Below are 13,760 nucleotides of genomic sequence, written 5' to 3' on the forward strand. Positions count from 1 at the left end.
TGGAGGTACCAGCTAGGTGGAAGGAATGTGGCACTGTACACCAGTTGTACACTATCAGCTGCTACTTTCAAAGAAAATTCTTTGCGAGTAGTACGAGTAGACCAGAATTTCAAGCTTCCTTATCAGAAATGCTCATTATTGTGCGTCATTATGCCAGTTAGTAGGTCCAGTCTTGTGGGCTACTTAAAAATCTGGTGCTCATTGATCACATACTGAAATTTTAACCAGCTGAATTTTTTTTACACTTAGACACGGCAATACTGCACTGTTATCAGTCAGGGACTCGGGTTTGGTAGTGATGTGTGGGTAGCATCAGCTACAAAACAGGGACAGTTTACAATGTCCGTTGTAAACATGATCACAATCCATCCATCTTCCTCCGCTTATCCGGAACTGGGTCGTCGCGGGGGCAGCAGACTGACCAGAGATGCCCAGATTTCCCTCACCCCAGCCACTTCCTCCAGCTCCTTTGGGGGACCCCAAGGCGTTCCCAGGCCAGCCAAGAGATGTAATCTCTCCATCGTGTCCTGGGTCTTCCCTGGGGCCTCCGACCAGTGGGACATGCCCGGAACACCTCTCCAGGGTGGCGTCCAGGAGGCATCCGGACTAGATGCCGGAGCCACCTCAACTGGCTCCTTTCGATGTGGAGGAGAAGCGGTTCTACTTCGAGCTCTCCGCGGGTGACCGAGATTCTAACCCTATCTCTAAGGTAACGCCCAGCCACCCTACGGAGGAAGCTCATTTCAGCCGCTTGTATTCGGGACCTCTTTGTTTTGGTCATGACCCAGGGCTCATGACCATAGATGAGTATTGGAACGAAGATCGACCAGTAAATTGAGAGCTTTGCTTTTCGGCTCAGCTCTCTCTTCACCACAACGGACAGATACAGCGACCGCATAACTCCGATCCCTGTCAATCTCAAGCTCTGGTCTTCCCTCACTCGTGAACAAGACCCCCAGATAAACTCCTCCATCTGAAATAGAGTAGTGATAACAAAAGGCCTGGAGCAAGATTGGGGGGGGGGGGGGGGGGGGATACTGTGAACTGTGAACTGTGAATGCAGCATGATGCTCTGTATGTCTCATCAACCTATAGAAGACATGGAGGATGTTTATTTGTTCATGTTAACGATCCATTCGGTCAATCCGTAAACCCTACATCTCTAATTAACTTGATTTTGTAACAGTTTTTGATGTAAATAGTATAATTGTGTATGTTAGTAGTATGTTGTTTTGTGTGCTGCATATAGCGGTGTGTGATTGTGCAAGTGCGCAGTGAACATTGCCTCAGGTTACTGGACAGCTCGCAGCCAGTGGCACTTTCAGGCAGGTTTGATTAGTGTGACTTGTCTGTCATTAGTTTGAGTTCTTGTTTGTTTTCTGACTCTTTAAACTCATAAATCTGTCAAATGTTTCAACAGCTGAACATTTTGTTGCCATGGAAACATCTTTGTTATTTTTTTTATTATAACTTGTCCTGTCCAACACCTAGGCAAACAAATGAGAGCTGAAGACATCTTGTGTTGGACATATCTTACTTTAACAATAGGGGTTATAAATTTTCTGACAAACCCGAGGTATGTCTGAATAAATCCCTTTAGTAATCTTTTGTAAGCCAAATGTAGCCCGAATGGATATACTCATTGGGATCTTTACGATATTTGAGTTTAGGCTAGTATCAGATGATCTATGGTTCGTGTCAGGGAGGGAGGTGAAAGGCCCAACCAACACACAAAGACAAAGATAACGGCTATGGTGCAAAAAGTGAAATTTTTTATAGTTAACCCCAAAAGACATATAAAATATATACACTAGATGTTCACAATGTTTCTTTTTAAACATAAACAGTTCATGCGTTCCAAGACAGCTGGTCGCTGTAATTCCAGAATTCAATCCAGGTTTTATGGTCCAAGAAGAATCAGAACAGTTCCACTGTGCCTTTTGTGAAGGCAAGGTGTGGTGTTACATGGGGAGAGGACAGGGCTACTGGGCCTCTTACCACACAGGTTCTAGGCGATTCCAGGCAGCTCACCATCAAAAGAAAGGACTCTCATAGAAATGGAGATGGAAATGGAGATGGAATGGAACCTGGCCAGGTCTTAGATTGAACAAATCCCGGTAGCACAATATCTGGACACACAGATAGACGTTCCTGTAGCAGTAGCTCCAACTAGCTTCCTGCAACAGTCTGTACTGCGCCATTTTTAAAGAGACACGAAGGTCACGTGGGAATTACCGGAACCGCGCAAGTCTCGCGATAGCTCGTAAGCAGCCGGACAGAACGGAGGGAGAGAGGGCAGGAGAACGGAAAACGGCTGAAAATCACCCGGGTTACACCAACTTTAATCATTTTAAATCATATTTGAAAATCTTTTGTGTTGGACCGAAAGGAAAAGGAAAAGAGGGAAGAAGAGAGAGGGATGATAGAGAGGGAGGGATAGGAGGGTGATTAAACAAAGTGTGTGTGGGGGGGCTTAAATCATGAAGTAGTATAGAGCAGTGTTTTTCAACCAGTGTGCCGCGGCACACTAGTGTGCCGTGGGAGATGGCCAAGTGTGCCGTGAGAAATTGCCCTCATTAACTGATCTAAAAGCAATTACCATCTCCAGGAAATCAGCTCTTTGTTCATCCAAACAGGCCCTGATAAAACACTGATAAGTTAAGAATATGAAATATCATAAAAAAAATTTTTCTTTCTGTTTATATGATTCTATTAAAGACATTTTGATAAGAATAACGGGATACCGCGATTTAGCTGCAGCTATAACTGTGTAAGGAAAAGTCCCGCCCCTTTAACTGTCTCCACCAATCATTCTTAAAGGCTGAATCACATGCCATCAGTCTGACCAATCAGAAGTGGTTAAAGTATTCACTTCCTTGTTTCGATTTAGCGCAAAAAGGTCTCTCTGTTCTAACAAAAATACCAGCTAAAGCTCGTCTTTAGCGGTGTAGCTTTCCACAGAATCTGGTATCAGACTGGAACAAGTGAACAAAACCATGAAGCTCAAAGACGCTGGTCTTTCTGCGGTCGGCGCATTATCGGCACTACATCTCCCATGATGCAGTAAAGTGACTGTTTTAGCACACAATGAGTCTCTCCTCTTAACGTCTTCAAACAACGAACACACATCAAACAGTTTTTAATCTTTTGACTTAATTTTTAATACATCTTTTAGAAAAAAACAGCGGCAGCTTCCAGCTTTTTCTGCAACAATTATCACAAAAATGCATGTGAGATTGCAGAGCGGCTGTAGATCAATACAGACTGAGCTTTTTCTTTTTATTTTATTTATCTATTTGTTTGGATGCTGGTGTGCCGCGGGATTTTTGTCAAGGTTAAAGTGTGCCGTGGCTCAAAAAAGGTTGAAAAACACTGGTATAGAGCAACACGTTTCTGGATGTTTCTAATCAATACAGTCAAGTTCAGATGTAATACAAATCTAGAAGGGGCGGGGCCTGTCCACACACACACAAATGTTATAAACATACCTGTTGGCTCCAAAAATGTTCACATAACAGCATGTACACAATACAAATAATGCCCACACACTCATACTTATGCATTCAAACCAACTAGTGTGAAACATATGGAATCACATCTCTGCCATAAAGTGAAAAAGGCGTAAAGACAACTGAGCGGGCGTATTTAGGAACTGAGTGAGTGAACCTTACAACCGCGCTGGCGCAATTCTAACCGAGCGACCCCGTTTTTACAACTGCAAGGCTGCAATCCTAAATGAGCGGTGATCCTGCTCGGTCACATCCTTTTTGCGCAGTCAGATCCCTTTTGCACGCTCACCTGGATTTACGCGCAGTGTTAAGGGGGCGTTTTTGTCACTTGTGGGGCGATGTTCAGGGGTGTGTTTGTCACTTGGGGGAAGGAACCTTTCTGGTTGATCTGATTGGCTGAAATTTGCATGTCTTATCGGTGAGGCAGAGGGGCGTACAGTACTTTCACAACCATAAGGTGAAAGTCTCACATTTTTTTCAAATGTACGGAGCGGCCCTAATGTGTTGTTGTGTGACTTCGGTAAAGAGGATCTAGGAGAGAACAGCATGATGACGGTATGATGAGAGGAGAGGATGTGAAAGAAGACCCCCCCCCCCATGGTACAAAGGTGCAGATATGTGCATAATGCAGAATAACTCCATTTTGGAAACCCTGAAAATGCAAAGAGACACGATTATGAGGCACAGTTTAAACTGCAAGCTATCAACTACGAGGAGGAACACGGGAATAGAGCAGCTGCAGTTCGGTTTAATTAGATCTTCACAGATTTGGACTTCCTGCTTCAATAACTCTTCTGATAAACTTTCAAATGTGTCAGGAAGTATCTCAATCCTTTTGTATTAACACAGAGAGTGAACTACAAAAACATTTTTAAATAAAATAGATCGTTTTTATTGCCTTTTAATCAAAATTGTTTGTTTCAAGATGTGAATCTAGAAAGAGCAGCGAGCTGGCTGCCAAGGGACCGTCAACAAAGTGCAACTTCTGTGAAACACTATTCTGTAAAAATCAATAAACTTTGAAAAAGCGAAAACATGTCTATACTTATATGAACTGGTAATGAAGACTCGTCAGCATAGTTATGCTACATTATTATTATTATGCTAAATTTAGTTAGAAAGTCAACCTCTATTTTATTGCATATAGTTTTTAAAATTGAATAGAGATATGTATCATAACATATATGCACAATAGCTCTGAAGATACTAAAGTTTCTGTCATCAAACCTCCTGTACTGACTAATCATGACCTTATTGTCCTACTGCAATAAAGATTTTGTCATAATTCACGTTGTTTATTGTTAGGAATTTTTCCTATTTAAATATTGATCAGATTTGATCAAAAATGCTCAATGGCTTTGAAGATGCTGTAGTTACTGACACAAAACCTACTGTACTGACTAATCATGACCTTGTTTTCCCACTACAATAAAAATTACGTAAAAAATTCTAGCATCTTCAGAGTTATTGAGGACTTTTGACCAAATCTGATGCAATTTTCAATATGAAAAATTCCTAAAAATAAACAAAGTGAAGTATTGACATATTCTTTATTTTAGTATGTCAATAAGGTCATTATTATTCTGTACAGATGGTTTGATGACAGTAGCTTCAGTATCTTCATAACTACTGATAACTTTAGCCATGATTCATATCTATTAAAATTTGAAAAAGTATATGCAACAAGATAAAATAAAGATGGACTTTCCTACAAAATATGTACTGTAACACGAATATGCTAATGAGTATTCATTAACAGTTCATATAAATATAGACATTTTTTGTGAGATTTTTGATTTTTACACAGTGGTTTTTCACAGTTCATGACCGTGGTTGCACTTTGTTGACGGTCCCTTGGCAGGAGAGGATGGGGTTATGGGAAATAACATAGCTTTAATTGTGATTGTGTGTGTGTGTGTCTGGCAGGTCAGTGTGTGGTGTGGCTCTTTGACTATCACAGTTAGAAATGTCGGCTATTTGTGTCAAACTTGCCCCCCCTTAGTGTTAGAGGCATTCATAAAAAAAAAACAGGCGGATGTAACATGGATTAAAACCTTAACCAACGACCCAAAACCAAGGAAAGAAAGTGCAGCGGGTTTTTTTGTGCTGTAAATTTTTCTTATGTGAAATTCACTGCATTTGTTACCGTTTTAATGCTTTTGATCCGCGTTACAGCCGCCGTTTCTATTCTTTTAAATCCCCAAAATGAAAGTCCCACCCTGTTGCTTGACATGCAAATTTTAGCCAATCAGATCAACCAGAAAGGTTCCTGCCCCCAAGTGAACAAAAAACGCCCCCTTAAGACTGAGCATAAATCCAGGTGAGGGCGCAAAAAGGATGTGACCGAGCAGGATCACCGTTCAGTTAGGATTGCAGCCTTGCAGTTGTAAAATACAAGGTCGCTTGGTTAGAATTGTGCCAGCGCAGTTGCAAGGTTCACTTACTTAGTTCCTAAATACGTCCGCTCAGTTGTCTTTATGCCCTATTACTTTATGGCAGAGATGTAATTCCATCGTAACATTTCATTCAATCATGCAAAGTGTTTGTGCAAAGGTGAGCTAACACCTGTGCTCAGGTGAGTGTTTATGCGTTCTTCTAAAATGAATGATGGAATGTAAGAAGAAGGAGGGAGAGTGTCCAGCCATCCGCACACCAAGACCCCCGTCGCGGCAATCAAAGCAACCGTTTTCATTCACTACAGTCTTTCCAAAGAATCAAAGATTTTCAATTTCTTGAAATTCCAGAAAATCTTTGAATCCAACCTTTCAGCTTCAGTGAAGAACTACAAATGTAGAAATGAACCAACCAGCAGCTTCAATGTTCTGACCTCAGAGTCTGCAGTCTGCAGTTTGGACTCTCCAGTCCAGAACACAGAATCTTTAGTGATGAATCCTCCAGGCTTTTGTTGCTCAGGTCCAGTTCCATCAGGTAGGACGGGTTGGACTTCAGAGCTGAGACCACAATTTCATAGTGAGTCTCTGAAAGTCCACATCCTATAAGCCTGTGGAGAGAAACAAAGACAGAAACAGGTGATCATATGATGAATTCCTTCAGGACCAGCTGGAGCATGACTGTGAACATGAGTGACTGACTAACATGCAGCTCTCTATGCTGACAGATCCATGAACAACTGTCTACATCCATAGCTGCTCCTGATATCTGCTCCTCTCCCTGTCTCTGCAGCTGCATGCGGTGGAAGTATCATGACCTGCCTCTCGTGGAGACCTTCAGAAACAGCCACAGCTTCATTCTGTGTGTTCTAAAGTTTTGTTTCTGAACTCCAGTCCTCATGTCCACCTTCTTGAAGGCTTTTTCTACTCTGTGTAAACACACCTGCCTCCAGTGACTCATCATCAGCCTCTGTAGAACTCCATGATGAGCTCAGTCAGGTGTGTTGCAGCAGGTAAGATGGAAACCATGCAGGTTGGTGGTTCTGTAGACTGGAGATCAGAAAGCCTGTTCTAAAGCAGAGCTGCAGGAGCTTCAGCCTTTCAGAGTGGATGGAAAGAACCTCCTTCAGGTTCCTCTCTGTTATTTCTACCTCACAGCTTCTTTGACTCCTTCATTCCCTTCAGAACATGCAGCTCAACATTCAGGCTTTTATCATGTGTTCAGAGGGAGATCTCTGTTTGTTTAAGGGAAGCACCAGAGAAAGAGGCTAGGGCACTGAGCCTCAACAGGAAACAGAGAAGTGTCTTCCTACAATAAAAGCAGGTGGACTCTTCAGTTTCTCATTCAAAGCCAGGAATCTTCTCACAGGAGCCGCAGGAGACCATGCTGACATCACTCTGACCTATGACCCATCGGGCTCCTCACAGTTCAAACACACATAGAACATGAGGCTGTTAATGTTCCACGGACTGACATCACACCAGGAGTTGTTTCAAAGACACCTGCTGAATCCATGCAGGTGACTCAAAGCACGTCTGGACTTTCTTCACTGGATCCCACAACCTCGATATGGAGGAACAAGAACCTCTGCAGGTTCCTGTGCAGGTTAGCTGTGATGCTAGTCTTCATTCTGCAGTCCAAACCTCAATTTTGGTCTGATCAATAAAGACTTTCAAAATAAAACTTTATTAACAACATAAACTGCATTTTCAGATTCCAAAAGCCTGGATTGATCCAGTTCATTTTCTGCTGAACTTGTACTCTGGATAAATAAGAATCCAGAAAAACCGAAGAAAGACGTTTAAAACCTGAATCCTTTCAATGGAACTGGATAAACAAATCAATACAGGCACATTAAAAACCAGATTTTAGATAGATTTCCCTGATTTTCTGTCTGCACTGCTGTGTGTTAGACTCAGATCTTTAACAGAGACTGTATGTATGCAGATGATGGTTGACTGAACTGAAGGAACCAAAAGGATCAGAAGAAAGAATCACTGTCTGCTTCAGTTTCTTCCTTTTGCCATCAAACTGTTTAATTCACAGATCAATGATTTATGTAGAAAGAAGATGATAAACAGAAGCAATAGCATTTTAGAAATGGGCTTCTAGAATAACTGATATTGTGGAAATAAAGACATCCTTTCATTCTGGACCGTCTGCTTTGGGTTCAAACCTTTCAGAAGGTTCTGGATTGGATTTCATTTGGACAAATATTATCCCTCTTTGTACTATAGCTAAAAGATCATATGAGTTAAAAACAAACTGAATTTCTTCTTTCATGTTTTTATTTCTAATCATTTTCAAATCTTTCATTCTTTGTCAATCAATCTGAACACTGATCTGATTTATCATCACAATCATTTCTGGACTCACCTGAACTTTCTGCAGTTCCTCACAGCTGGGATCAGTCTCCATTTACCCTCAGCTGATGTCTTGTACTGGTCCAGGTTCAGCTCATCCAGAACCTCCTCTGACATCTGCAGAGTGTAGGCCAGAGCTGAACAGTGGATCTCTGAGAGTCTCTTCTCTGATTTATTCTCTGACTTCAGGAACTCTTGGATCTCCTGATAAACTGAGAGGTCCTTCATCTCCATCAGACAGTGATAGATGTTGATGCTTCTGTCAGGAGAGACTCCTCCAAGAATGATCTCCTTCAGGTTTTTGATGGTTCTCTGGATGGTTTCTGGATTCTTCTCTGTCTGACCCAGCAGGCTTCCTAAGAGTCTCTGGTTGGACTCCACAGAGAGGCCATGAAGGAAGCGAACCAGCAGGTCCAGGTGTCCATTTTGACTCTGCAGGGATTTCTTCATGACTCGCCTCAGAAACTCATCCAGGGATTTGTTCTCCATGTTCTTCTTCAGTAAGTCCTCAATGACCTTTACCTTCCTGTTGGAGTAACAGTGGAACATGTAGACTGCAGCCAGAAACTCCTGAACGCTCAGATGAACAAAGCTGTAGACCGGTTTCTGGAAGATCCCACACTCTCTTCTGAAGATCTCAGTACAAACTCCAGAGTACACTGAGGCCTCTGTGACATCCAGACCACACTGCTGCAGGTCTTCTTGGTAGAACATGATGTTTCCTTTCTCCAGATGTTCAAATGCCAGCCTCCCCAGCTTCAGAAGAACTTCCCTGTCAGTCTCTGTCAGCTCTTGTGGACTTGTCTGATGTTCCTGCTGGTACTTGTTCTTCTTCCTCTTTGTCTGGACCATCAGGAAGTGGGAGTACATGTCAGTCAGGGTGGTGGGCAGCTCTCCTCTCTGCTCTGTGGTCAGCAGGTTCTCCAGAACCACAGCAGTGATCCAGCAGAAGACTGGAACTTCACACATGATGTAGAGGGACATGGAGCCCTTGATGTGGGAGATGATTCTGCTGGATAGCTCTTTATCTGGGAACCTCCTCCTGAAGTACTCCTCCTTCTGAGCATCATTGAAGCCTCGTACTTCTGTCAGTCTGTCCACACATGAAGGAGGGATCTGATTGGCTGCTGCAGGTCTGGAAGTGATCCAGACCAGAGCTGAGGGCAGCAGATGTCCCTGGATGAGGTTAGTGAGCAGCACGTTGACTGAGGACTTGTGTGTGACATCAGACACCACCGGACTGTTGTTGAAGTCCAGAGAAAGTCTGCTTTCATCCAGACCATCAAAGATGAACAGAAGTTTGCAGACAGACAGCTGTTCTGCTGGGATCTTCTGGAGTGTTGGATGGAACAGCTGGATCAGAGTGAGAAGACTGTGCTGCTCATCTCTGATCAAGTTCATCTCCCTGAAGGACAGAGGAACCACAGCACTGATGTCTTGGTTCTCCAAGCCATCGGCCCAGTCCAGAGTGAACTTCTGCACTGAGAAGCTTTTTCCAGCTCCAGCAACTCCGCTGGTCAGAACCCCTCTGATGGATCTGTGTTGGTCAGGGAGGACTTTGAAGATGTCTGGGTTCTTGATTGCAGTGTCATGGAGCTTGTTGGTCTTGGTGGTTGTCTCCAGCTGCATCACCTCATGTTGGGTGTGACCCTCTGGTCTTAGTCTCTCTGTGATGTAGAGCTCAGTGTAGACCCTGTTGAGGGGCATTTCTCTTCCTGCTTCTTCAGTTCCTTCAGCCACATGTTCACTTCTGCTCCTCAGACTGATCTGATGTTCTCCAAACATCTCCTGCAGACCAACATCTGCTGAAAGAGCAGAGAAGAAAGCTCCTTCACGAGTGTTCCACATGTTTCCAGAAGAATCCATCAACAGATGATCAGGCTCTGACTCACCAGCTCTGGGTCTTTCTGCAGACTGGGGTCCACTCCTCTTCTTCTCTCTGTGGACACTAAGGAGAAACGTTAGTGAACAACAATCAAAGAAGTCATTGGGAAGTTCCAGACTGACTGATCAGAGCAGATTCTCTCTTGTCTTCTTCAGACTCAGATATTGTGTGATCGCGACTGGGTTAGCTTTGCTTTGAGCTCATGTCTGTAACGAGCTCAGAGAAAAGTTCAGCTGTTTGCTTCATCCTCATAGACTGAGCTTTGTGTCCTCAAGAGTTGTCAAACTCTTTTTTTTACTATTAGACCTAAAGCGCTCACAGAAGATGATTGATCCTCCAGCTTGGATCAGCTGATGATACATGGTACCACTCCATGCTATATCAAAGACCTCATAGTCCCTTACCACCCAAACAGAACACTTGGCTGACAAAATGCAGGACTGCTTGTGGTTCCTAGAATTTTTAAAAGTACAGCTGGAGACTACAACCACCAAGCCCCTGTTTTATGGAATAAGTTCCCAGCTCATGTAAGAGAGGCCAACACAGTTCTACATTCAAAGTCAGGCTTAAACATATCTCTTTGGACATGCTTGTTGTCAGACTAGCTAGAAATCAGAGAATATTTAACTTACTGTTAAAATGTTTAAATTAAACTTAATAACAATAACATTTAGTTGTTAGTAGGCTGCTAGAAGTTTGAAGCTGGAGAAAGTATGGTGCACTGGGGTTAAGTCCTCTATTCTTTTCTACTTCTACTCTCCTTTCCTCATCTATTCTTGATAATTATTTATCACTTAGCTTTCTATGCTTCTGTTTGGTTCAGTGTAATTCAAATACTGCCCCTCTTTCCCAGTGGGAGTGCTTCCAGATTCCAGTTGGCTCGTCCGTGCTACAGTACATGACCTCGCACCTCATCTCTGGCTCATCTCTACGTCTGGTCCTACACTTGGTTGTGGATCCTGCCTCTGGCTCATCTAGTGCCCCCAGCCGTCCCCCAACTTCATCTGGATAAGGATCATCTGCTGGACTATTTAAATATGTAGTTGTGGCATTGGATAAGCTAATTCTCTCTAAGGATTTTGGTACATCGGAGCTGCTTAGGACGGTGTAAATTGTTTTGAATGCCGCTATGAGTACCAAGCAGTCCTGTTACATCGCGCAAACAATCATGTGTTACAAATAATGTCTACAAAATAAAGGCTGATGTTATTGGCACATATTTTAAATGCATCCAAGACTCATCCTTTCTCTGGGTCCGTGTGGAGATGTCCAACTCATTTCTTTCCTCTCAGACCTAAAGCTCTCACAGCAGATGGTTGACCTTCCTGGATGGATCAGCTGATGTTCTTGATGAAAATATTGTTGTTCCTGCTGAGAGCTGAACTCTGCTTTGTTCACTAGAAACTGCTTCTTACTGTGAGTCTGAAGGTACTGGCCCAGTTGTGAAGGCTAGAGGATTATCTTTGGACTGGTCACTCTTCATGGAGCCACAGCTGGAGGCTACAGACTGGCCTCTCTGTGTGACCTGTTGACCTCTGCAAACACCAAACCATCAGAGTGTTGGAGGATCTGCTTCTTCATGAACAGCTGATGGACTTTGACATGAACACAGACTGAGCTGTTTAGTCTGGAATAACATGACATGTTTGGATCAACAGTTTCCAGTTGGAGTCTTTTTTAGAAAAGTTTATATATGGCATGACCCCATGCTGTATTAAATGTCTCTTAGTGCCTTACCATCCAAACAGAACACTTGGCTCACAAAATGCAGGATTGCTTGTGGTTTCTAGAATTTGTAAAAGTACAGTTGGAGGTAGAGCCTTTAGCCACCAAGCCCCTGTTTTATGGAATTAGCTCCCAGCTCATGTAAGACAGGCCGACACAGTTCTACATTCAAAGTCAGGCTTAAACATATCCCTTGGACAGGCTTATTGTCAGACTAGCTAGAAATCAGAGAAAATTTAACTTACTGTTAATGTGTTTAAATTAAACTTAATTACAATAACAATTAGTTGTTAGCAGGCTGCTAGTAATTTTGAAGCTGGGGAAAGTATGATGCACTGGGGTTCAGTCCTCTATTTTTTTCTACTTCTACTCTCCTTCCCTCTTCTATTCTTGATCATTATTTATCACTTAGCTCTCTATGCTTCTGTTTGGTTCAGTGTAATTCAAATACTGCCCCTCTTTCCCAGTGGGAGTGCTTCCAGATTCCAGTTGGCTCGTCCGTGCTACAGTACATGACCTCGCACCTCATCTCTGGCTCATCTCTACTACTGGTCCTACACTTGGTTGTGGATCCTGCCTCTGGCTCGTCTCGTGCCCCCAGCCGTCCCCCAACTTTATCTTAATGAAGCTCATCTACTGGACTATTTAAATATGTAGTTGTGGCGTTATATATGCCAGTGTTTTTCAACCAGTGTGCCGCGGCACACTAGTGTGCCATGGGAAATTGCCCTCATTAACTGATCTAAAAACATTTTCCATCTCCAGGAAATCAGCTCTTTGTTCATCCAAACAAACCCTGATAAACACTGAGAAATTAGGAATATGAAAAAAACATAAAATACTTTTTTCTTTGTGTTTATTTGATTCTATTAAAGACATTTTGATAAGAACGACGGTACTGCGATTTAGCTTAAACCCTGATGGAGGAAAAGTCCCGCCCCTTTAACTGTCTCCACCAATCATTCTTGAAGGCTTAATTACATGTCATCAGTCTGATCAATCAGAAGTGCTTAAAGTCTTCACTTCCTTGTTCCCATTTAGTCTCTAAGTTTTAACAAAAAACCCAGCTAAAGCTCGTCTTTAGCGGTGTACCTTTCTAAAGAATCCGGTGTCAGACCGTTGAACAAGTGAACAAAACAATGAAGATCAGAGAAACTTGTCTGTCTGCTGTAGGCGGATTTTCGGCACTACATCTCCCATGATGCATTGGCTTAAAGGGACAGTGTCTCAGCGTATGAGTCGTCCTTGTTAAAGTCTTGAAATCACAAAAAACACACAGTTTCTACATCTTCTAACTTTAATTTTATTTAATCTTTTAGAAAAAACTCCTGCAACTTCCTGCTTTTTCTGCCATAATTATCACAAAAATGCACGTGAGATTGTGTGTGTGTGTGTGGGGGGGGGGGGCTGTCGATCAATACAGACTATGAATTTCTGCTTGTTTTTTTTTTTTTGGATGCTGGTGTGCCGCAGGATTTTTGTCAAGGTTAAGGTGTGCCGTGCCTCAAAAAAGGTTGAAAAACACTGAGATAAGCTAATTCTCTATAAGGGTTTTAGTACATTGGAGCTGCTTAGGACAGTGTAAGTTGTTTTGAATGCCACCAAGAGTACTGAGCAGTCCTGTTACACCGGGCAAACAATCATGCGTTACCAATCATGTCTACAAAAAAAGGTGATGTTATTGGCACGTATTTTAAATGCATCCAAGACTCATCCTTCCTCTGGGTTCATTTGGAGTTGTCCAACTCTTTTTTTTCTCTCTGACCTTCCAGCAGACGGTTGACCTTCCTGGATGGATCAGCTGATGTTCTTTTTGTACACAAAGGGAAATTCTTTCGCCGCATTTGACCCATCCCCTTGTGGAGCGTAAGCTGCAGCCAAACCACG

At 42.8% G+C, this 13,760-nt stretch overlaps 2 protein-coding genes across 6 annotated transcripts in view; both read right to left on the minus strand.

Annotated features, from left to right (window-relative positions):
• Positions 1 to 13,760, minus strand: part of LOC110014374 (gastrula zinc finger protein XlCGF57.1) — a 526,943-nt gene that overhangs the window by 132,834 nt on the left and 380,349 nt on the right. The gene's annotated exons all lie outside the window — the stretch shown is intronic.
• The window catches only part of LOC105355287 (NLR family CARD domain-containing protein 3), a 30,796-nt gene that overhangs the window by 3,077 nt on the left and 13,959 nt on the right, over positions 1 to 13,760 (minus strand). For 2 of the 5 annotated variants that reach the window (XM_023962091.1, XM_023962090.1), the window contains 3 exons: positions 10,156 to 10,211; positions 8,277 to 10,068; positions 6,337 to 6,510 (listed from right to left, as the gene is read on the minus strand). In XM_023962091.1, the coding sequence (XP_023817859.1) occupies positions 6,337 to 6,510; positions 8,277 to 10,068; positions 10,156 to 10,211 (2,022 nt within the window). Of the gene's footprint in view, positions 1 to 6,336; positions 6,511 to 8,276; positions 10,069 to 10,155; positions 10,212 to 11,563; positions 11,647 to 13,760 lie in introns of those variants that run through there. The other 3 variants (XM_023962095.1, XM_023962093.1, XM_023962092.1) reach the window with 3 other exon arrangements.

Source organism: Oryzias latipes, chromosome 2, assembly GCF_002234675.1.
Source record: "Oryzias latipes chromosome 2, ASM223467v1".
Classification (NCBI taxonomy): Eukaryota; Metazoa; Chordata; class Actinopteri; order Beloniformes; family Adrianichthyidae; genus Oryzias; species Oryzias latipes.